This window comes from Cyrtonyx montezumae, unplaced genomic scaffold (genome assembly GCF_038088225.1).
Source record: "Cyrtonyx montezumae isolate F1298 unplaced genomic scaffold, pur_monq_1.0 scaffold_18, whole genome shotgun sequence".
NCBI lineage: Eukaryota > Metazoa > Chordata > Aves > Galliformes > Odontophoridae > Cyrtonyx > Cyrtonyx montezumae.
In genome coordinates this window covers 7,976,089-7,997,340 of record NW_027071914.1, presented here as the reverse complement: position 1 = coordinate 7,997,340, position 21,252 = coordinate 7,976,089, and the positions used below count along the sequence as shown (strand labels likewise).

At 57.3% G+C, this 21,252-nt stretch overlaps 1 protein-coding gene across 2 annotated transcripts in view; it reads left to right on the top strand.

Moving 5' to 3' along the window:
- PPARGC1B (PPARG coactivator 1 beta) overlaps nucleotides 1-20,325 on the top strand; it is a 36,254-nt gene extending 15,929 nt beyond the window's left edge. The window contains exons 2-12 of one of the 2 annotated variants that reach the window (XM_065734522.1): nucleotides 7,989-8,162; nucleotides 9,147-9,359; nucleotides 11,044-11,154; nucleotides 11,668-12,739; nucleotides 13,149-13,185; nucleotides 13,574-13,638; nucleotides 14,032-14,803; nucleotides 15,468-15,543; nucleotides 16,220-16,341; nucleotides 16,483-16,637; nucleotides 18,191-20,325. In XM_065734522.1, the coding sequence (XP_065590594.1) occupies nucleotides 7,989-8,162; nucleotides 9,147-9,359; nucleotides 11,044-11,154; nucleotides 11,668-12,739; nucleotides 13,149-13,185; nucleotides 13,574-13,638; nucleotides 14,032-14,803; nucleotides 15,468-15,543; nucleotides 16,220-16,341; nucleotides 16,483-16,637; nucleotides 18,191-18,294 (2,901 nt within the window). In that variant the 3' untranslated portion in view covers nucleotides 18,295-20,325. Of the gene's footprint in view, nucleotides 1-7,988; nucleotides 8,163-9,146; nucleotides 9,360-11,043; nucleotides 11,155-11,667; nucleotides 12,740-13,148; nucleotides 13,186-13,573; nucleotides 13,639-14,031; nucleotides 14,810-15,467; nucleotides 15,544-16,219; nucleotides 16,342-16,482; nucleotides 16,638-18,190 lie in introns of both variants that reach the window. The other variant, XM_065734521.1, reaches the window with a different exon arrangement.
- The last annotated feature ends 927 nt before the right edge of the window (nucleotides 20,326-21,252 follow it).

Below are 21,252 nucleotides of genomic sequence, written 5' to 3'. Positions count from 1 at the left end.
GATTTTGTTGCATGGAAGCTACTCCCCCAAGCTGTTGTGAGTGGCCAGGGGAATTTCCCAGCTGCAGCCAGGGCCTTGCAGACTCACGAGGAGTTCCTGCAATCCTCAAATGCAAGGAGTGTTGTGCAAAGCTGGAAGGTCCTCACACAGCCAGGCTGCTCCAGGTCCGCTGCCATCCCTGGCAGTGTGCGATTGGTGCCGGGATGGGTGGGATGTGATTTGCATAATGGTGCACTGTGCTCACATCGTGGATTTTTCCTCCGTTTTGCAATGCTGCAGAGGTTGTTTGGAGCAGCTGCTCTACCCACGCTGGGTCCTGTCCCTCCTGAACTCTCTGCTCCCAGCTTCACGTGCCGGTGCTTTGGCAGTGCCATGCCAGTGCCAGTTGCACATGGATAACCTTTTCTCCAGTTGCCTGTGGTGCACTCTGCACCGGCAGCACTGGGACACTTGAGGACACCTCAAGGACTGTGAAACTCGCTGACGGCGCTGCTTCACAGCTGCATCTCACTGCCTCCTGGCAGCATGTGGGAGATAAGAGCACACCAAGCTGGGGGCCGGAGCCTCCTGGGAGCAGGGATGGAGGCAGCTGCCCACCCGAGGCCTTTGGGGAGGAGGAGGAGGAGGAAGGCACCTGACCACGAGGCAGCAGTCCAACTAGTTGAAGTGGCTCTCATTGCTGCTTGCATAAGCCTGCACAGCGCAGCTGGGGCTGGGGACGAGCAGCTCCACCCGGGCACCCATAATGGGGAGCTGTGTTCAGGCTGCTGGCGCCTGAGGGGCTGCAGGGTGCGGGGGTCCTTCACCTGCCTCAAGCATCATAGGGGTTTGAAGCTTTACCCGTAGAGTGTGCAGGGTCTGTGCGAGGTGCAAGGCCGGAGCCGCAGTGCTGCCCCTGCAGTAACATTGGAGCAGAGGCAGTGTGGGGACGGATGGCCTCCTTTGCGCGGGAGATGGATCGGATAAAACAGAGGAACAGAGGCGGCGGGGCCGGGTAACTGGAGCTGCTCACATGACTGGGGAACGCTGCCAGGTGCTGGGACCGCTCAGAGTTTATGAAGGTGGCACATGGAGCAGTTGGCTTAACCCCTGCGAGTTTTGCCGTGGAGATGTGGGGTAGGGGATGCTCAGCTCTGATGCTGATCAGGGGTCAAAAATGGGAAAGGGACCGCTTGGGAGCAGACACGGTGGTGTCAGGACATTTAGTGGGACAATGGGCAGGGGCATGTCTGCTTTGGGCACCAGCAGTGATGGACTTCACCCATGGCAGGCAGGGAACCCCCCTAGAAGCCCCTGCCAGCCCCCAGCAGCCCTCACCAGTCCCCCCAGCATCCCCAGCCCCCCCAGCAGCCCCCAGCAGCTGCAGTGGGGAGCGGCCAGGCCCCACCCAGGTGTGCAGCTCCCTGCGCGCCCATCGGTGCCTCTTGGGCTGGGGTTTTGGGAAAGGGAAAGGTGTGGTCCCTTGCAGGGGGTAATTTTCCAGAGTGTGAAGCTTTGTGTTTGTGTGTGATCGCTTTCATTTGCATTTACTCCTAAATGAGCATTTTGCCCTCAGAGGGATTTTTCTATCAGCAGATCTCAGAGCACTTTCATTCTGGGGTGAGTCAGTTTTGGGGGGAAGAGAAGGGAGAGCCCACCCCTTTGTTGGAGCAGCCAGGCCAGTGGCACCAGCCTCAGCACCCTGCTACCCCTGCAGCTCCCAGCAGAGCCCAGATGCCAGGCAGCCAATTGGCCAGGTGGGATTCCTGCCTGCTGCTGGGACACCAGCTCCAGCGTGGCCATGAGGAAAGCTTCACGTTGTGTTTGTTGGTGTGGCTGTGGGAAATCCCCGTGTGAAGCACCTTGTGCCAGGGAAAGTGCAGCTGAGTGGTGCTGGTATGCCACAGCTGGCCCAGAGGTGTTGACCATCACCCTGCAGAGCCACGTTCACAGCTGCCAGTCATGGGACACGAGTCCTGTAACAGATCTTGCCTTGCCACGCCTCAGTTTCCCGACTCTAACCATTGGAACTATTCCAACGTGTCCCTGCATCCTGCAGGGCAGCAGGCAGGAGCCAGCACGGGCAGTGCTGCCTGCAGCAGGAGGTGCTGGAGCCAGGCAGGAGGGCTGGGCATGGCTGCTGCTGCCACCCCCGCAGGGATATGGGCCCAGGCATGAAGGAGCAGGCCTGCTGGGAGGTGTGGAGAGATCGAAGTAGTTTTGCCATTTCCACAGTGGTTTTCATCCTTGGACACCTTGCGAAAGCTTTGTTTTCCATGTGGGAGCTGGGCACAGTGAGGCTCTCCTGAAGTGCAGAAGGAGCAGGGAGAGCACAGTGCATTGCCTGGGTCCCTGCTCACCCCCAGAACATGCTCCCAGAGGCCGGGATGGACCATGGCATGCATGGGGACACAGCACTTAGCATACCTGGGCAAAGGGAAGGAGGGAATCGGGATCCTGGCTGGGCAAAGGGAAGGAGGGAATCAGGATCCTGACTGTGATAAATGAGGCTTGCAGTGCATGTAGGTGAGTGTGCTGGGAGGATGCAGACATCTTGGAGCCTGTGGACAGAGCAAGAAGGGCAAAAAATAATGCAATCCCCTCCTCCTCTCCTCACCCAGAGGGGATTCTGGTGGCCAGCAGGAGATAAGGCCCTGGTGGAGGTCATACTGGGTTGGTTTTGGTGCTGAATGCCCTGACCGCAGTGTCACGCTGAGTGTGCCCATGGCAGTGGCATGGTGTGGTCGGACCTGCTCAGAGCTCAGGCTAATGCGGAAAGATCCTTCTTGCGCCTTCTTAACCTGGGCTTGAACCTTCTCCATCTCAACTCCCGCCTCTCCCTGATTAGCACTAAGTCAGTGCTCTGCTTCCTCGTGGTGCCAACGGCCCCATATGGGCGCGGATGCTTCAGTGCCAACCTGGCGGCAGGACCATTGCCCTTTGCAAAAGCTCATGGTCTCCAGGGCTGCACTTGTTAAGGACTAGGGGGTGACAGTGCCTGCAGGAGATGTTTTCTAAGTACCTCTCCCTGTTGTTTCCCATTACACCCCAAAAGCCTCTGTGCAGGTCCCCGGGTGAGGCTGATGGGTTCCAGTGCCGCAGGCTGGAGCTGGTGTGGCTGGGGGAGGTTTACAAGTGCTGTGACAATACCCTCTTGCCCCACAGCCACCCCACCACAGCTGTCATGTGGCTGCCAGCACCCACAGCGTGGCAAGAGGAAGGTCTGAAAATAATCGCCGGCTCATCCTGTCCTTTCTTGAGCCAGGAGTTGCCGCCGTGGGGAATTTTGGTGACAGCAGGCTGGCTAATGGTCAGCTCCCCACTGAGTCAGGCGCCAGCCCCATCCCACAGCGCAGCCTGTGCTGGGGGGGGACCTCTGTGCTAGGGGCTGCCTGCCTGCCCCTCTGCTGCTCCCTGCCCCTCTGGGCACCATTTGGGACAAGACCCAGGCCACCATGGCAGTGCCCAGCACAACTGCAACACAGAGCTCACACAGACAGTGGTGGGTAGTGTTAGAATGCAGCTCCACAACCTGCCGTGTAGGCACTCTGCTGCTGCCCTCCTTCCTAAACTCGGCACACCTTTGTTTAAAATGTTCCAGTACACCTTTGTTTACTCAGGGCATTATCACACCATCTCAGGCTCCTTTATTCTGGGTCCATGCTGTGACTCAAGGATAGTTTAGTGCAATTTATTCCATCTTTGCGCCGTATCAAAGATATCCTGGCAAGTTCATGTTTATTGTTTGTAGTTAATGTTTAATATTTCCTATTACTCGCATCTTGTGGTTGATCTTAATTATACCCTTCTAATGTAAGACAAAAGTCAGTGAATGAGAACACTTTCATCGTGCTTTCGGCTATGGCTGTGCCTCAGACCTTGAGCAGCTCCACGTGCTGCCTGCACTGCTCGGCTGTGCTGCTTGTCTGCATGGAGCTGTGCGTGGAGCTGTGCAAGGTCTGCACTGTGGCCAGGGCTGCCCCATGCTGCAGCAGTGCAGGCAAACAGAGGCTGTTTCTGAGGAAGGAAGGAAGGCCCAGCCTGATGTTTGCTTTGTCCAAGTTTAAATGATAGCACTGTTTTTTCTTCTGGCTGGGCTGAATCATTAAAACAAATCAGTACCAATTGAAAACAAAAGAGAGTGCAGAGGGCAAATTCTCCTAACCCCATGCCTGTGCAGAGCCTGGCAGCTATCAGCTCTCTGTGCACCTCTCCCCCCAAACACAGCACTGCAGCAGGGCAGGCCACAGTGCTGCAGCCCTGCAGCTCTGCAGGAGGGGTGGCAGTTGCCCCAGTGCTGCGGGGGCTATAAATAACGGGGATGGGGGGGCCAGGAGGCGGCACAACCCGACACTGCACCGCTCCTTCGATGACATTTTGTCAAATGCCAGTGGGGAGGGGGGCTGCTTATCTGTGGCACGCGCTCCGGTGACCTTCACAGCGCTGGCCAGGTGCCTCCTCGCTGTGTTTACTCTTATTTATAGCTCTCTCCTCCACCATCCCGTGCCCCCCTCCTGGCACTGGGGGCAGCCACCCCTTGCCATGCTGTTATCGGGGAGCGGGGTGGGAGCTGGCACTGCCCTGCGGTGACAGCTCTGGGACGGGCAGGCGCCGACTGCAGGGGCACCCAGGGTACAGTCCACCCCTGTGGGGCACCAGGATGGCGGCGATGGCACCAGTGCTGCAGGCCCCGCTCCCTTTCCCTGGCTGGAACAATCACACAGTGTCTGCCGCCCGCATGGCCATAATCCCCATTTCCAGCAGTCTGTAATTACGGATTTCCCTGATAAGCGTGGACGGCTCTCTCCAAACCCCTGCCCCAAGTGCTTCTTTCTTTTTCAGAGCTCATCGTGCAGTGTTCCCACCCGCAGCAGGGCTGTGCAGCAGCAGCCTGTGGGGCTCTGGATTTTCTCGCCTCGCAGCTGGGATGCCACGGGCTAATTTGGAGCTCTGTCTCCCGTGTGTGTGTGTGGATGTGTGTTTATCCCTTAATGCCCTGAGCAGGCACTTAGCAGTGGGTATGGAGCAGCAGTGAGTCACAGCCCCACTCCTGTGAGGGCACAGCCTCCGGCCCCTTCCTTCACCCTCCCCGGGAAGCCCCCTCTTTCCTTCCTTTTTTTGTTCATTAGACACAGAGAGCAGCAAAGTGGCGTGTGAGTGACAAGCCAATTGCACAGCGTCCTGGGGACATGTGTGCAAGTGGCAGTGCAGATCTGCCCTTCCAGCTTAACCGGGATTAAGCCGTGGAGAGGCTGCCGTGCCCCATCCGCGCCGGCAGACTTCAGAGCCTTGTGCTTGTGCAGCACCGCTGAACACGGGCACGGCGTGCCCGCTGTGCCCTGAGCCGTGCTGCACAGTGCTTGGCCATGACTTCAAGGGCCTGCAGGCAGGAGGCTGCAAGATAAGGGCCTGCACTGCCTCAGCACTGTCCCTGAGCTGCGGGCATGGACTCGCTGGTGCCATGCATGGGAGAACCCCCTGCTTGCTGACAGCCCCAGCCGGGCTGTGACAACACTCACTGTCAAGCCCGAGGAGCCCAAGTTCACATTGAAAGAGAAGAAAAAACATTTCCCATCTTGTTAAGCCAATATTTGAAATACAGCTGGGCTCCTTTCTTAGCAGATAAATCCTCACAAATGCCTGCACTGAAGTTGGTGCTGCTCCAAAGCAGGAGAAAAAGCTGCAGATCCCCTGACTGGGGACTGCTGTCCCCATGCCAGCGTTTGCACCTGGCTGAGCTCAGCGAGGTCCGCTCAGAGATGACTCTGGCCAGCAGCTGCCCCAGCTCCCAGGCAGACCCCAGCCACGAGGGGACACAAGGTGGCTGTCCCTGCCTCCCTGCTGCCACTGCTCAGGCAATTGCTCCCTGTCAAAGGCACAGAGCAGGATGGAGCTGGGCGGGGTTCATTGCTTGGAAGAAGCTGCACTGTACTTCCTTGGGAAAGGCCTAGGCAGAGCAGGGCTCCAGGACAGAGCCATCACCGCGGTGACCTCTGGATGTCCCTGGGAGGCTGTCCCTCATGCTGTCACTCCCCCTAGCTCAGCCATGGTACACAGGGATGCTGGGGACAGGAAGTAGGTAGCTCCTGGAGCCCAGGTATCCCTACAGCACAGTGCAGGGCTCCTTGGCACGGACAGCTCTGCACAAACACACAAAGTGAGCACAAAGCTCCAGCGTGTGGGTCCGTGCATGTCTCCCAGTCAGGCCCTGCTCTGGCTTTGTGTCCCCAGAGGGCTGTGGCATGGGGCCACCCTGGAGCTGTTCCTGCTGCAGGATGGGTTGGACATCACATTGCTCCCTGCAGCTCTGGCTGCAGCCACACAGCAGTGCACACAGGCCAGGTGTCCCGGCTGGAGGATGCCTCTGAATTTTTGAGCACATCTCCATGGGTGTTTGCTGGCTGCACACCAAGAACCCATGGCTGATCTTCCTACAAACTCCCAAGTAAAATTAGAACAAAAGTTCACTCCTCTCCCAAGGCAGCAGGAAATGGAAAGGATGGGAAAAGGGAGAGCTGGAGCAGATGAGGTCCCATGCCCACAGCAGCACTACACTGGTACCCCTCTGGTACCACACCAGCACCAACTCACACTCCCCACTTGTGTTCCTGACCTGAAGAGACCCCTCCTGCTGTAAGTCTGGCACATGGCCTGGCACAGGGGTACCCTGCTGGGGTGCAGGGCTTTGGGGCACTGCTCACCCGTATGGGAGCTGGGAGTCCAGGAGCATCCTCTGCGGGTGCTGCCTGGGGTCACTGCAATGCAGGGCACCAAGTGCCCATCTCTGGGTGCCTGCACGGGGCAGCTCCGTGGCATTGGATTGCAGGAGTTTATTTTTACCCAGCCCTGTTGCCAACGGGGACGTGTCACATCTGCGGAGTTGATCAAAAGACGTCCCAAGCACTGGTGTCAGCTGCTCCTTGTGATCTCAGCACCAACAACTTTTCCCTTGTGGCATATCAAAAGGAGCAGGAGAATTTGTCTGCTTTGCTATTTTTAATTGAACATACACACACGTATATATATGTGTGTATGCCTTTTCTAAAAATAAAGCCCTTTGCCTGTGTTCCCATGGGAAGATTTAGGGAGAAGGGGGAGCCAGAGATGTTGCAGAAGATGAGGAAGACAGAAGCACTGCCTCTGCCCTTCGTGCAACTCAGTTTGAGATCCCTGTCCCCCTGCTGCGTGGTGGAGCAGAGCCCGTCAGCACCGCACAAGTGGAGGCCACCGTGTTTTTCTGCCTCTCTCACGTGCTCACATGTTTGCCTTCTTCGAAATCCATTTGCTGTGTAAACAAACTTGTTTCCCTCATCACCAGAAAACTCCCCCCGGGCAGCCAATGCTGGGGCAATGCGTGCAGACCTTTCACCCTGGGCTGGAGCCCCGTGTTTTGCTGGGGACAGGCAGTGGGAGTAGGGCAGGTGGGCGCAGCCCCGTGCAGGCAGCAAGGAGCCAGGTGGGAGCAGGGCAGGTCTCAGCTGCGTATGGTGATTCGGTGGATATTTTTAACTCGGTTCCTAGAGCTCTGGTCGCCCCACATGCATTCAGATGGTGATGATCTCTGTGCTGCTTTTCCCTTACTGCACGAGCAAGGAGCCCAAGGGGCCCTCGTTGCAGTGCCGTGGGGTGTGCACCTCCCCAGGGAGTGCTGTGCTGCCACGCAGCAGGAATGGGGACGGCGTAAGTGGTGCAAAGCCTCCCTGCAGAGCCCTGCCCTGTGTGTTGCACGTGTGTGTGCCCACGGCTCTCACCTCCCTCTGTTATTGCTGGGGCAGCAGGATGAGCCCTGGGTGCCGGCCATGCATCACTGAAGGCACCAGGGGCTGTGCTGCTGGCTGCCACACACCAGGCTCTGCCCATCTGGGCTGGACACATGCCCAGCACTTCCATTTCATTTCAAAACTCCACCGTTGAAGTCTGAGTAATGTGTTTGAGAGGAGGTGACACTTGTGGGGACCCCAACAAAACCCCGGATGTGCATGCTCACCACCACTCTCCTCTCTCCCCAGTATGAGGTGTCCGGTGAGGAGCACTTCTACTCCGACTTCCCCGAGATCGATTTGTCCCAGCTGGATGCCAGCGACTTTGACTCGGCCGGCTGCTTCAGTGAGCTGCAGTGGTGTACGGAGCACTCTGAGACCGAGTCCAGCCAGTACAGCACCGACGACTCCGAGCTCCTCCAGGTACCTAGGGGACTCAGGGACATGGGGACACATACCTTCATCTACTGGAGGCAGTTCTGTTTGTGTGGCTCATGCTGGGTGACGGTCAGGCACCAGGGACCCAAAGGCAGAGGTGTGGGGAATGCAGGGTATGTGGAAAAGGGGGGGAGGGTGCGGTGGAACCGCTATTAATATCCCCTCCCCAGCTGATTAGTGCTCCCATTAATTGGCATGCTATCTGTAAATGGAGCACGCAGAGTAAGGCTAACGAGGAGATGCCAGAGCTGCCTTTACCAAAACTCTCCCTCCTCCCGTGCCGTGGCCTGGATGTGCCCACCCTCCCAGGGCTGCAGTACCCTCCTGTGCATCCCCAGACCCTTGACGTGGAGGCCAGCTTGGCTAGGTCACCTACAGAGGGTCACTTTTGGGGAAGAAGGAGGATTTGTTCTTAAAGAAAAGGAACAACAACAAAAAAAGCCCCAATATTTTCCATCCTGGCCATAATAACAGCCCTCTGGCTTTGGTGCTGTGCTGATGCTGTGCTTGAAAGTGGTCCAGTCCTGCTGACGGACCTTCATCACGAGATGCATATTTTCCGCTGAACTTCCTGGGGAAAAGATAAACAGAAAAGAAACGCAAAAGACAGGCCCGTGAGGCACAGCGGAGCGTGATGAAATGTATCCCACTGAACTCGTGTGCGCTGCAGTCTTGTGCCAATAGCAGGAGGAAAAGAAACGGAGCCAAAAATGGAGTATCCTGCTGCCTTTCCCTGGAGCCTGATCTAGTAACTGTGAGCAAGGTTAGGGCATGGAACAAAAGATATTTAATTTTCAAACAAGAAGAGAGGAGCGAGGGAGGCTGTGTGCAAGCAGCAGTCCTCCTCATGAGCCTGACTTTGTCCCCATTCTAATTTTACGTTTGCTTCTTGTGGAGTATGGTTTATGTTTAAGGATGTTATGGAGGAGGACCAAAAGGTGCCTGAACCCCTCTCCCTGATCCTTTCAGATAATAGACAGCGAGAACGAAGCGCTGCTGGCGGCCCTCACCGAGTCATTGGATGATATACAGGGAGATGACGTGGGCCTGGCTGCCTTCCCATCTGTGGAAGAGGGGGACACGCTCAACCATGCCTACACTTCGCCTGCCCCCTCCCCCAAACCCGCCGCCCCGGTCACTGGGGAGCCACCCCCGGCCCCCGAGGTTGATGAGCTGTCTCTAGTAAGAACCCACTTCCTACTGTTTAAGGTGGATTTGGATGAGCCCCTGATAAGCCGGCTGCATGGGTATGATAGGAAGCAAAGGTCTGAATTTTTTCATTCTAGGCTTAAAACTCTCTTTAACCGTCAATACCAAAGCATATACTTGTATTGTATACGTATACATGTTCTGCATCATTGCTGTCACCTCCATCGCCATCCTCACGGGAACAAGCTGGGTGCTGCTGTGTATGTTCCAGTATCTATTTAAGGGGAGGGGGGGCGGGAGGTGGGTGCCACACACAGGGTGTCACGAGGTTGGGGGGTGGCACAGTGAGACCCACAGCCCCTGTTAACGCCAGGCGAGGCTGTGGGGCTGCCTGGGGCTCCTTCACATCGCAGCCCCGAGGCCCACCCTGCGTCCCCAGGACCAGGCTCCTGCTGCTCTCTAATGAGGGACAGAGGGGACTTAGCCTGAGCATGAGCGCTGCCCTCAGCTTGCAGCGGGTGGGTGCAACCCTTCCATGCCTCCTTCACCCCGGGGCTGTGATTCCTCAGTCCTTATAGCCTGGAAACGGAGCGTCTCTCCTTGTCCATGCACTGCCAGGCTCAGCCCTGCTCCCCATATCCCGGCCCTCTGCAGCATTTCACTGCAAACCTCTGCCATTCCTGGGAAGTCCGCGGGGATGGGGGCACCTGTCCCACTCCCTCCATGGCTCACAGCCCCCCCAGGCCCCCAGCCCTGCCCGGGGTACCCCAGCCCCGCTGTCTGGTGGGGAGGAGTGACATCCAGTGGTGAGAGCGCGCATTTCCACCTCCCACGGCCCCGCGCGCAGGTGGGTGTATATATCACACACAATATGTATGTGTATATATAGGATGTATACGTTGCAGGGGAAGGGAGAAGGTGCTGGTTGCTTCCACCGACAGGAGCTGCACACCTGAAGCTCCAGCTTATGCCCTGACCTGGGCACCCCCCGTTCCTATCACCCCCCAGAATCCCAGAGCCCCTCTCAGGGCACCCCAGATGCATGTCCTGTGGAGCCCATGTGGTTGCCCTGTGCTGAGCCACTGTTGCCTCCGAGTGCAGCACAAAATGCTGTTGTTGCTGGGTGCAATGTTTTTTTTTTTCCTGACCAAAAAAAAGTTTTTGAGCAGAAGTGTTTTGCTAACCTGGCTGTCAGAGCTGTGTGCATCCTCAGGAGAACCCTGCTCCGACCACACTCGGGATTGCAGTGGAGTCTCTGGAGGATGTGCACTGGGGAAGAGCCTCAGCCCAACACATCGGGGTTACATCTGCACAGTGCTTTGTGAGCTCATGAATGAGCCAGGGCCTCACTCTGGGTGTTACAGCTGAATGAGCTTTGGGGAGTACCCAAGACGGTCCCAGATCAGTCACCATGTAAATATGGACTCTGTCACCAAAGGACAGAGCTGATGGAGTGCGGCATGGAACGCTATGACAGCTCCCACGTGGTTGGAGCAGGGATGATTCTGGGAAGCAAATTCCCCTGTCCCTGCCCCGCATCCCCACTGCCCCTGTGCTGCTCCTGGGCATGGGGACACAGGCACTGGGAGGTGTGAGACCCCTCCTGCCTCCTTCCCCTGCACTGGGTGCTCAGCACTGGGTGCAGCCTGCAGGCCCGCGCGGTGCTTGTTGGCAGAGCTGCCATGCCAACACGCTCTCTCAACACTTCTCGTTGCAGCTGAAGAAGTTGCTCCTCTCTCCATCGCCTCTGAGCTGTGAGGTGCAGAGGGACGGGAGCGCCCGGCGCCTGGGGACACCCAAATCCCGGCCCTCACGGCCCTGCACAAAGGTATTTCTTCACTGGTGTGTGCACAGAGAAGGCCCCCCGAGCCCCGTGGTGGAGGGGGACAGAGCCATGGGGTGGTGGAGTGCCCTCTGTGACTCAGCAAAACCTGTGGGTTTGTTCTGCACTGGGGAATGACTGGGTTTCATTTGGCCCAGGGGCTCAGTCCTCTCACGGTCTCACTGAGTGCTGCTGTATGGGAACAGCTGCTCTATGGGAACTGTCCCTCAGCCCCCTCCCCTCATTCCTCACCAGCACGGCACCGCTGGGCCCAGGGAGTGCTGCAGCACCCGGCCCCGCTCCCCTTCCTGACCCCCACAGAAGCTGCCATCCAAGATTTTTCTACTTGGATAATGGTAATTAGGATGGGCAAACTAGATTGCTTAGGAGCAGCTGCAAATCCCTCCTGGGAAGGAGGAGCTCCATCATCCCAGGTGTCTCCATCACCCCGGGTGTGTTGGCCATGTCCATCTGCGGGGCGTGGAGCTGACTGTTGGCTCTGTCCTCTCCTCTCCCAAGGTGGATGCTCCCCGGGACCGGCGGGCGGGCGCCCTGCAGAGCCGCAGCTGCACGGAGCTGCACCGGCACCTCACCTCCACGGCACCCTGCGCCCAGACCAAAGCTCCCCGCGCACCCGAGCAGTGCCCCAGCGGCCGCCTGCACCCACCCGTGGGCGACTGCTCCCAGCACGAGGACGACAGCGACTGCAGTGAGGACTCGCTCAGCTCCAGCGACGTGGTGCCCTCTCCTTCCTCGGCAGAGGACAGCTCTGATGGGCGGTTCTCCTGTGAGGGGAGGCTGCACTCGGTGGTGGAGCTCATCCGCTACATGCACACCTACTGCCTGCCCCCCAGGAAGCTGCCCGCTGCCGACGCCAGGCCCCAGCCCTGCAGCAGCCCCTTCAAGAGAGCCAAAGCGGACTGTGCCCCGCAAGAGAGCCGGCCAGGCTGTGCCTGGCACGCGGCTGGGGCCTGCCAGAAGCCTGCAGCCTCCTTCTCCATCCTAAAGGAGCTGCTGGCACGGGACCTGCTGTGCGACGTCAGCAAGCCCTACCGCCTGGGTAGGCCCGTGTACGCCTCCCTGGCCCGGTCACCCTCAGCGCTGACCCAGGACGGGGAAGAGGCCTGCAAATCAAGAGCCAAAGCGGTGCTGGAGAGAGCAGAGCCGCGGCATAGCCCTGGGAACGAAGTGGAGGCTGTGCGGGAGCCTGGAAGTGTGGAGGAGGAAACTGAGAGGCGTGCGAGCACCCCAGGCACAGCCGCGGGGAGGGCAGCCCGCAGGCCTGAGAGCACTGTTTATGCTGTCCGACGGTCCAAGAGACTCAACCCTGAGCTGGGCCACTGGCTGTCCTTCCTCGACGAGCCGCCCCCTGAGCCCCCCATGCCCCGGGAGACTGTGGCCAGCAGGGAGCCCGTGCTGTGCCCACCGCTCGAGGCCTTCCCCGCTGAAGAACCCGCGGCCGAAGTGGAGGTGGGCGGCACAGAAGAGGGAGATGGAGGGAGCGTGGTGCCTCCGGCAGAGCCCCAGCCCCTCGCCCCAGCATCCCTGGGGCACGGTGAGAGCCAGCGCTGTGCCTCCCAGCAGCACGCAGGTGAGGGGCCGGGGTGACCCGCAGGCGCTGTGTGGCTACGGGGTCCCATGCATGGGGAGCTGGGGACTGTTGTGGTGTCGGGGTGCTGTTTCAATCTGCTCCCCCCTTGCCTCCTGCCTCAGTTTCCCCATCCTCGTGGCAGGAGGAGGCAGCAGCAGCCCGGCACACACTGTGCTGGCCCTCCCCCCGCGGTTCAGCTGCACCGATGCCCCAAAAGCACGGCCAGCACAGCCTGTCTGTGGCAAGTGCTTTGTGTGTGTGAGCCAGGCCACGCCGTCCCTCGTGTGGATGCCATCACCTCAGTGGCAGTGCCCCCAGCCCCGGCTCCCGCTGCCCCGCGCCGCTGCCCGCCCGCGGGCGCTGGAGGGAGCGCAGCTCCGCCGGTAACCCTGCTTCTCCTGCCTTTCAGAAACACCCCGGTGTCTCACGCTGTCCTTGGCGCAAACGTAAGTGCACACAGGATCTGTGTCGACAGAACTAACCGCGCTGGGGCTGGAAAGCCATCTCATTGTGTCCGGCTGGGCATGCCACAAAGCAGAGGGATGCGCAGCGGGGCGGGGGTGTGGGAGCCACGCACGTTGCCTGGGTGCGAGGGGCTGGGGGGCTCCAGGCCCTTGGGTAAGGGCAGGTGCCTGGGGGATGTGTCCCAAGGTCTGGCTGCAGCTCTTCCCCAGCAGTGGTAAAGAGGGCATGCTGCTTGCCCCAGTCACCATCAGGCACTAGGAATGGTGGGATAGCACGTCTGTAGGCAGCATCTTCTCAGCCTCCTTTTTTATATTTCCTGACTGTATTCACGTACACACATTCTTCTGCTTCTTCTCTGCTGTTCTCCAGTGACTCTACTTTTGGGAAGAGAAACTTGGAGACAGTGCTGACCGTGGAGCTGTGTGGGACAGCAGGTAGGATGGGCTTTTAATGTCTCACTTCTCCTTGGGTTGGAGAACAGCCCAAGTTCAGCCTGGATCTGCCATTCATCCCGTGCTGTTGGAGCCCCCAGCGTGACCAGCCACAGGGATTCACAATGCTGTGAGCAGCTTCTAGGCTCCATCTTTCTGAAGTGCAGGCACTGCAGAAGGTGTTTGGATGTCGGGGCTGTTTAGGGGTCTGCTGCATGGGCCAGGGAGAAGGGAGAGTCTTGTGGTCCCTCTGGGGATCCAGCATCCTTTTATCTCAAAGTGCCAGTGAGTGGATAGACGTCAGTGCTGCTCATCCTTTGGGGTCAAATGGAGTGTGTCAGTGGGGGCAGAGCTGACTTACTACTGACTCCTGTGGTTTGTTTGTCATGGGTTCAGGTCTCACGCCACCCACCACTCCGCCATACAAGCCTGCTGAGGAGGATCTGTACAAGCCAGACATCCCTCAGGAGACAGGCAAGGAGGATGGCACTGTCCCCAACCCCGTGGCTGGCAGCACAGGGGACACAGCCACCTTTCAGAAGGCCACGAAGAAGCACCCTGAGAGGACAGAGCTCTTGGCCCACCTGAGCCGAGCTGCTGAGCAGCCAGGGGTGCTCAAGCGTCCCTTCTCACGCTCCTTTGGGGACCACGACTACTGCCAGGTGCTGAAGCCTGAGGCCACCCTGCAAAGGAAGGTGCTCAAGTCCTGGGAGCCCTCAGACCAGATGGAGATGGAGCACAAGAGGAGGGTCCCAGACACACACTACCAGGGGCTGGACCTCGGCAGCAAGGAGGCAGGCGGTGAGATGGTGTGGAAGGATGGCATCAAGCAGCTGAGAGATCAGGAGATCAGAGCCAGATTAACGAAGCACTTTGGCTTCCTGGACAGTCCTATTGACAACAAGGACATGACTTTCTGCAAGACCCCCGAGTATGATGCTGTTTTTGATGACAGCTGCAGTGAAAGTGGCTCCCTGGCAGAAGAGGAGGAGGAGGAAGAAGAGGAAGAGGAGGAAGAGGAGCACTGCGACAGCCCGTTGGACACCAAGCTGTGCCTGCGGAGAACCCCCCTTTCCAGGACCAGTTTGGGTTACTGCTCCCGGAGCAGATCCAGCTCAGGGTCTTCATGCTGCCGGTCCCGATCCCCCACACGCAGACGCACCTTCAGGTACAGGTGGGCAGTGGAAAGGGCTGGCAGCTCCTCAGCAGCTGCAGACAGTAGCTTGGGGGCACATGTAGAAACTTCCTCTGGCCTCTGCTTGGGACATTCCTGGGCCAGACATGCCCCTGAGCTGACCCAGCATGGTGGCTGTCCCCTCCCTTCCTGCTGCAGGTGGTCCTCGTGTGAGTCTCAGGGCATCCTACTCCAGCACCAGTCCTGATATCGTTCCCGCTGTGCTTGGTGCACACAAGCTGTGCTCCCAGCACTATCTGTAGGCATTGCGTGACAGCACTGTCTCTCTCTGGTCTGCTAGCCTGAGTAATAAAGATGTTAATTAATTAAAAAAATCCATTGATATAATTGGTACTACATCAGCAGCTGCTGAAAACATCAGCCATGGCCAGAGAGAACAGCACCTGGGGGAAGTAATGCGCGTTTCCATTGTGCTGGGAGCAATGGGCAGGGGCCGGAGCCATTCTTGTGAAGGGATGTACTCTGGTTAGAGACCTCTTTTGGCATCAAGGAAAGGCCTTCCCAATGTTGGAGTACAGTGGGATGCTCTGCATGACCCATTCTCTCCTCTGCTGCTGAGCCTCAGCTCCTTTTTGACAGTTGAAGCTTTTTCCCAGGGTCCCATTTTGGGGCTGACCTTGACTCTTGTGCCCTGCAGGTGTGAGAACAGTGAGCGGTGTCAGGGTGGCAGCAGGAGCCGGGGTCAGCTTGAGAAGAAACGGGAGAAGGCCATCGTAAGTGAGCAGGGAGCTGCAGCCATGGGCACCCACATGCACACTGGGATAAAGAAACCCACAGCCCTCAGTAATCTGTTCTGGAAGAGCAACACCGGAGCCCATTAGCTCTGGCTTCAGCATCCTTTGGTGCAAGGCCAGTGTTAAACAAGGACACGGTGGGGGAAGAGAGAAAATCTAAAGTAAAACGGAAGCAATTGGCAATACACAGAGTCCTTGGCACAGAAATACCCAGAGCATCCCACGTCAGTGCTCCATCGTGAAGCTGGCAGCTGGGGCAGTGAACTGGGGAATCCCTGGGGCTGCCCTGCCACTGCTGCTGCTGCAGAGGCAGCTTGGCTGCACGGGTGTGGGGCAGGAATGGGTTTGCATGTGCAGGGACATTGATGCTGTTCCTCTCTACTGCCATGCACATATGTGTATGTTCACACCTGCCCATCTGGCATTATTTTACTGCAGAGTAGTTGATTTTTTCCCCTAGTTGTCTTAGGATTATTCCCTGGTGACTTCTCCAGGATGGGCTGCAAATGCCAGAGGGATGCAGTGGCGGTGGGCTGGGAGCTGGCAGCACTGCATGGTCAGGGCAGGGGCTCCTGGCACCCCATGTTTCTAGTATCTATCGGCAGCAGTGGAGGTGTGGGTTGGAAGCCTGAGACCTTTGGCTTGGTGCTGGCAGGGGGAAGGCCGGGTGGTGTACATCAGGAACCTCTCCAGCAACATGAGCTCCAGCGAACTGAAGAAACGCTTCGAGGTGTTCGGTGAGATCGTGGAGTGCCAGGTCCTGTCCAGGACTAACAGGTGGGTGGTGAGGTCCCTGCTGCGTGAGGGTCTGCACCGTGCCCATCCCAGCCTGGTCTGTGGGTGCATGGCACAGAGCAGAGTCACACGAGCATGGCTGCGGAGCCTGACACAACTCTGCTGCTTTCTCTGGTTGTGCAGGGGGGACAAATATGGCTTCATCACCTACCGGTATTCAGAGCATGCCGCCTTATCTCTGAAGAATGGCACCTTGCTGAGGAAGAGGAATGAGCCTTCCTTCCAGCTCAGCTCTGGTAGCCTCGGGCACTTCTTCTGGACCAGATACACTGACTTAGGTAAGAAGGCTTCCTCAGAAACATCCTGTTTATCAGCTCTGCACGGTAACAGCACACTGCATTTCTGAACCTTGGTCACGCAAGGATCCTAAAGCATTTCTAGCCTGCAGCAAAAGCCCACCTGCTCTGGCACAGCTCACACAGATGCTCTCAGCTCAGTTGGATGGCTTTGGGTGCCAGTGGCAGGAAGAAAGCAGCTTGTGTGAGGACCCCAGGGTGTGCTGGCTGCAAAGCACAGCATTCTGCCCCAGGGCTGCGGGATCTCAGCTGATGAACAGCCCATCCTTTCCCACATGTGTTTCTGTGTGGTGCTGGACACTTACCAGCAGAGAACTCCCTTCCGTATCATTAGAGAAAGCAGTTAACAACAGCTCAAAAAGGTGATCTGAGTTATTTGCTGCTTGACAGGACAATATCCCCGGCACTGCGTATGTACTTTCTCATCCAAAAGGAAATGTACTGTGGTTGCATTAACTGTGGATTTCTGCAAGCACACACTCTGCTCTCTGCAGGCCCCTTCCTGGACTCAGACAGGGCTCACTTAGCCTCACCCCTCAGCCTTTGCTAATGGGCAGGAGCAAAACCCTGTGCTGGTTCTGAAAGAGAAACGTGATCCAGCCTTGCTTGGCCCTTGATACTCTAGCCCTCGAGTGTTTCATGAACACCACATGTTAATTTCTGCACCCTCTGCGGGAGGTGAAGTGGTTCTTTTGTCTCACTTCATTCACAGAATAAAGCACCCTGCTCCATGCCCAGAAAATAAAGCCATACATTTTGATTTAACCCTAGGTGCCCAGGCTGACACAAGTACTGCCCGATCCCTTAGCACCTTGTTGAAGGTGCACCTCTGAGCACCTTCATTTGCTCAGAGCAGTACTCCGATTTTGACTGTGGGTGCAAATGCTCATTATCCATGTAATAAACCCCAGGATCCCTCATTCTGGGCTCTGAGGAGGTAAGAACCAGCATGCAACCCATGATGAAAGCACTGGCTGTGCTGTGCTGTGGGCAGCAGAGCTACAGGGACCCCAGCATGGCTCCCAGCTCTAGCAAAAAATATGCACACAGAGGGGTTAAGCTGCTGCTAAATGAGGCTGCCTGATTTCTGGCATTTGCTAGATGTGGCAGGCTTTGTCATGGCACTCTTTGTTCAGCTTCTGATGCAGGAGAAGGGGAGCTCCACAGGCAGTCGCCCACGCTTGCCATGACCTGGTTGCTCACGTGGGAGCTGCCATACTTTGGGGACTCAGAACCCATCTGGATCTGGCAGTTTTTGTGAATTTCTGACGTCCAACCTGACCTGAGAGAGCCTCTCCACCAAACACCACCTTACTCCTTTTCAATGGGCACAAACAGCCCGTTCTCCCACTTTCTCTCTTTCTGGGACATGGGATAATGGTGGCACATTTGCAGGCACCCAGCACGGGAAGCACCAGCTCGGGTGTTTGGCACCTGCCAGCACGGCCAGAGCTCAGTGGTGCGATGGCATGGGGAGCGTGGTGCCCTGGGCATCCTGCTGCCCTGACCCATCTCCTGTGTCCTGCCCTTCCCAGATTGCAGCGCGGAGGAGTCCTCCCCGGCGCCGGTGAAAAGCAAGTACGAGACCATGGATTTTGACAGCTTGCTGCAGGAGGCCCAGCTAAGCCTGCATCGGTAACAGCCTTAACCTTGGAGGAATACCTCAATACCTCAGTCAAGGCACTTCCAATATGTTTACGTTTTCAAAGAAATTATTCAGTCTATGACAAGCGAGAGAGAGCGAGAGAGCGAGAGCACGCACGCGCGAGAGAGAGAGACTGCTGTCCCTTTCAATTGATGTTTACATTGAACAAAGCTGCTTCTGTCTGTGAGTCCCCATGGTGTTGATGTCTCACTGCCACACATTAGTCGCCCTGCTTCTGACTGGTTGTTTTAGGGTGAGCCTAGGAGCCCCCGGCCCCTCTCCCCCGGCCCCCGCCCCGTGCTCCCGCCGTGGAGTTGCAGCTGTGTTCACCATAACATTTTTTGTCCGTAGTGTGTGATGATGAAATTGTTAATTGTGAATAGAATCAGGATTATAAACTAATTTTTAATAGAAGAAAAAAGAAGTATATACTTAAAGACGTATTTATGGCTCAGATGTACTGTAATTCAGATTTATTGTACCGCTTCCTTGATTTTTAACTATGCACTGTAATGAGGCACTTGCCACTGAGCAAATGGGGGTCAGAGCAGAGCCCCAGAGCCAGCGTTTGCCCTCCACCACGAGGCCGCCCGCCTCCCCGCCAGCTCACCACGTTGCAGTCAAAGCCATTCTCCTCGAGCAGGGCCACGGTGCGGGCACGAAGGGAAGGGTGGTGACACACAACCACCTCCGTGCATCCCTGCTCCGGCCCGGGCACCTGCAGGCTCTGGTTCTGCTGTGTGCAGGGGCGTGGCAGCCCCTGTCTCTGCCCGCCCGACGCGCTGCCCGTTCCCCATCCGGTGCCCGATAAGCCATACGCCCGCCCAGCACCCAGTTGGTGAGCCGGGTCCATGCCCACCAGCGGTGTGCTCGGTGCTGCTGCCTCTGTGCCCAGCAGCGTGAAGGGACCGTGGCCACTTTGCTACTACATCTGTGGCTCCTGGCTGGCCTGCTGCCGCTCACACCAACCTTGCCAGGGCCGCCCGGCAGCACTGGATGTAAGGCATGCTCAAGCAGCGTCCCTGCTAAATTTGCTTGTGAACTTGCCCCCCACCTCTGGGAGACGTGGGAGCAGGAGAGACCCCAGCCTTGGTTGGAGGGATCTCAACCGAGAGCAGGCCAAAGGAACTATTTCCCCGAGGGAAAGGAAGTCTCTCCGGCTCCTCAAGCCATCTCCATCGCCCTCATTTGCTTTCTGGACAGAGACCACTAGGGATTCAGCCATCCTTTGTAGATAGAATATTATAGCCTTAACTCTGCCAATAGATAGATTAGAGTCTTCTGGGGTCTCCCCAGTACGTGACTTAGGGTTTTTATTCCCATTTCCTCAGTGTGGACGCCATTTCACCTTGCAGGCAGTACGACCAAAGCCCCCAAACTGCAGGAGGTTCGGTTCCAGGAGCCCTGCCTTGCTGACACAGCCTGTGGCTCCAGCCCAGGCCTGTCCCCAGCAGAAGGGCTCCAGCAGCCGTGGCAGCGGCAGTGCCCTCTTGTTTCTCACTGCTCTCATGGAACCTGTGGTTCTGACAGCACCAGCGAGGTGGTGACACGGCTCTGCTGGTTCCCACACATGCTGCCAGAGCCGGTCGCTGTCCTTGTGCCACTTGGCTCTCATCCCAGAGCAAGGGCCGAGGTGCCTCCTGCCACAGGCTGTCCCCACTCCTGTCCCTGACCCGGCATACACGAGTAACCCTGGCCGAGACTGAGCATCTGCTATTGGCAATTGCCTCATTGTAGCTTTGCCTTTTTCTGTCCTAGTATTTCCTCACAACGATGATGTTTACATGTGATTGCTATAGAGCTTATGTAGAATGTATATAGCGACACATTTAGGGTGGGTAGTACTGTCCTGTGCTGTGCTGATGTTTTTCAGAAAACGATCAATCCAAAAAAAAAAAAAAAAAGAAAAAAAAAGAGAAAAAAAAAGCCAAGTGGAATTCTTCCATCTCCTCCTTGCTTAGCTGTGGGAGTGAGCCCCGGGCTGCTCCCAGCTGGAGGATGCATCAAGCCTGGCAGAGGGGAAGGGCAAGCACTGCAGGGCTGCCAGGGCCCCAGGACCCCATGGGGCAGCCCCCAGGCGAGTTGCCAGCGTTGGTTTCTGTGAGCCCCCATCCAAAATTTGCTGTTGCTTTCCTGCAGCTTCCCGTGCCATCGCAGCGCTCCCGCGCGGGGCCGCGGTGCTCCCTACGATGGGAACCTCGTAACGCACAGAGCCAATCAGTACTGCAGTCGTAGGATAGGGAGAGATGCAATAAGTGGTCTTCGTGTTGCCTGAAGCCTATAAATGGATGTTTTTGTTGTCGTTTGGGGTTTTCCCTTCCCCCCCCCCCCCCCTTAGATTTGGACGGCTCACTGTCCCTCTCCCCTTGAGAAACGTCTCGTGCACTGATGCAGTACGCACACAGGTGCTCAGGCACCCTCCTCGCCAGCCCCCATGGCTCCCCCCAGTTTAGGATTTGGTGTGCACGGAGTGTTTTGTGCTGAGAAGCACAGGTGTGGCTGCCTGCTGGCTGGCTTTAGAGTCGCTCATGCAGGGGTAGTGGTGAAAAATAAGTTTCCACTGGAGTTTTATTTTTTTAATGTAAAGGTTTTGTTTGCTCGTAGTGCTCAGGGGCGAGGAGGAGCTCCCTCCATTCAGGGACCGAGGCTGCCCTGGGTGCAGGGTGCCCCCACACCCCTCGCCACTGGGGCACAGCCCAGAGAAACTGGGAGCTAAGGGTATATTAGAGTAGGCAATAAGTAAGGAGGAGATTTATTTTTGTAAGAAGTATATAGCTGTAGAATGTCCCCCGATAGCTGCCTGTGAGTACCGTGGGGAGACGCTAAATGTGAAGAGTTCGATGACGAAATGCCCATTCGCTTTCTTTGCACACATTTGCCCCATACAATCTCGTTGTTCAGGGTGGGATACCAGGTTTCCTGGCTGGAATCCAGCAGGGGTCCTGGGGCTCC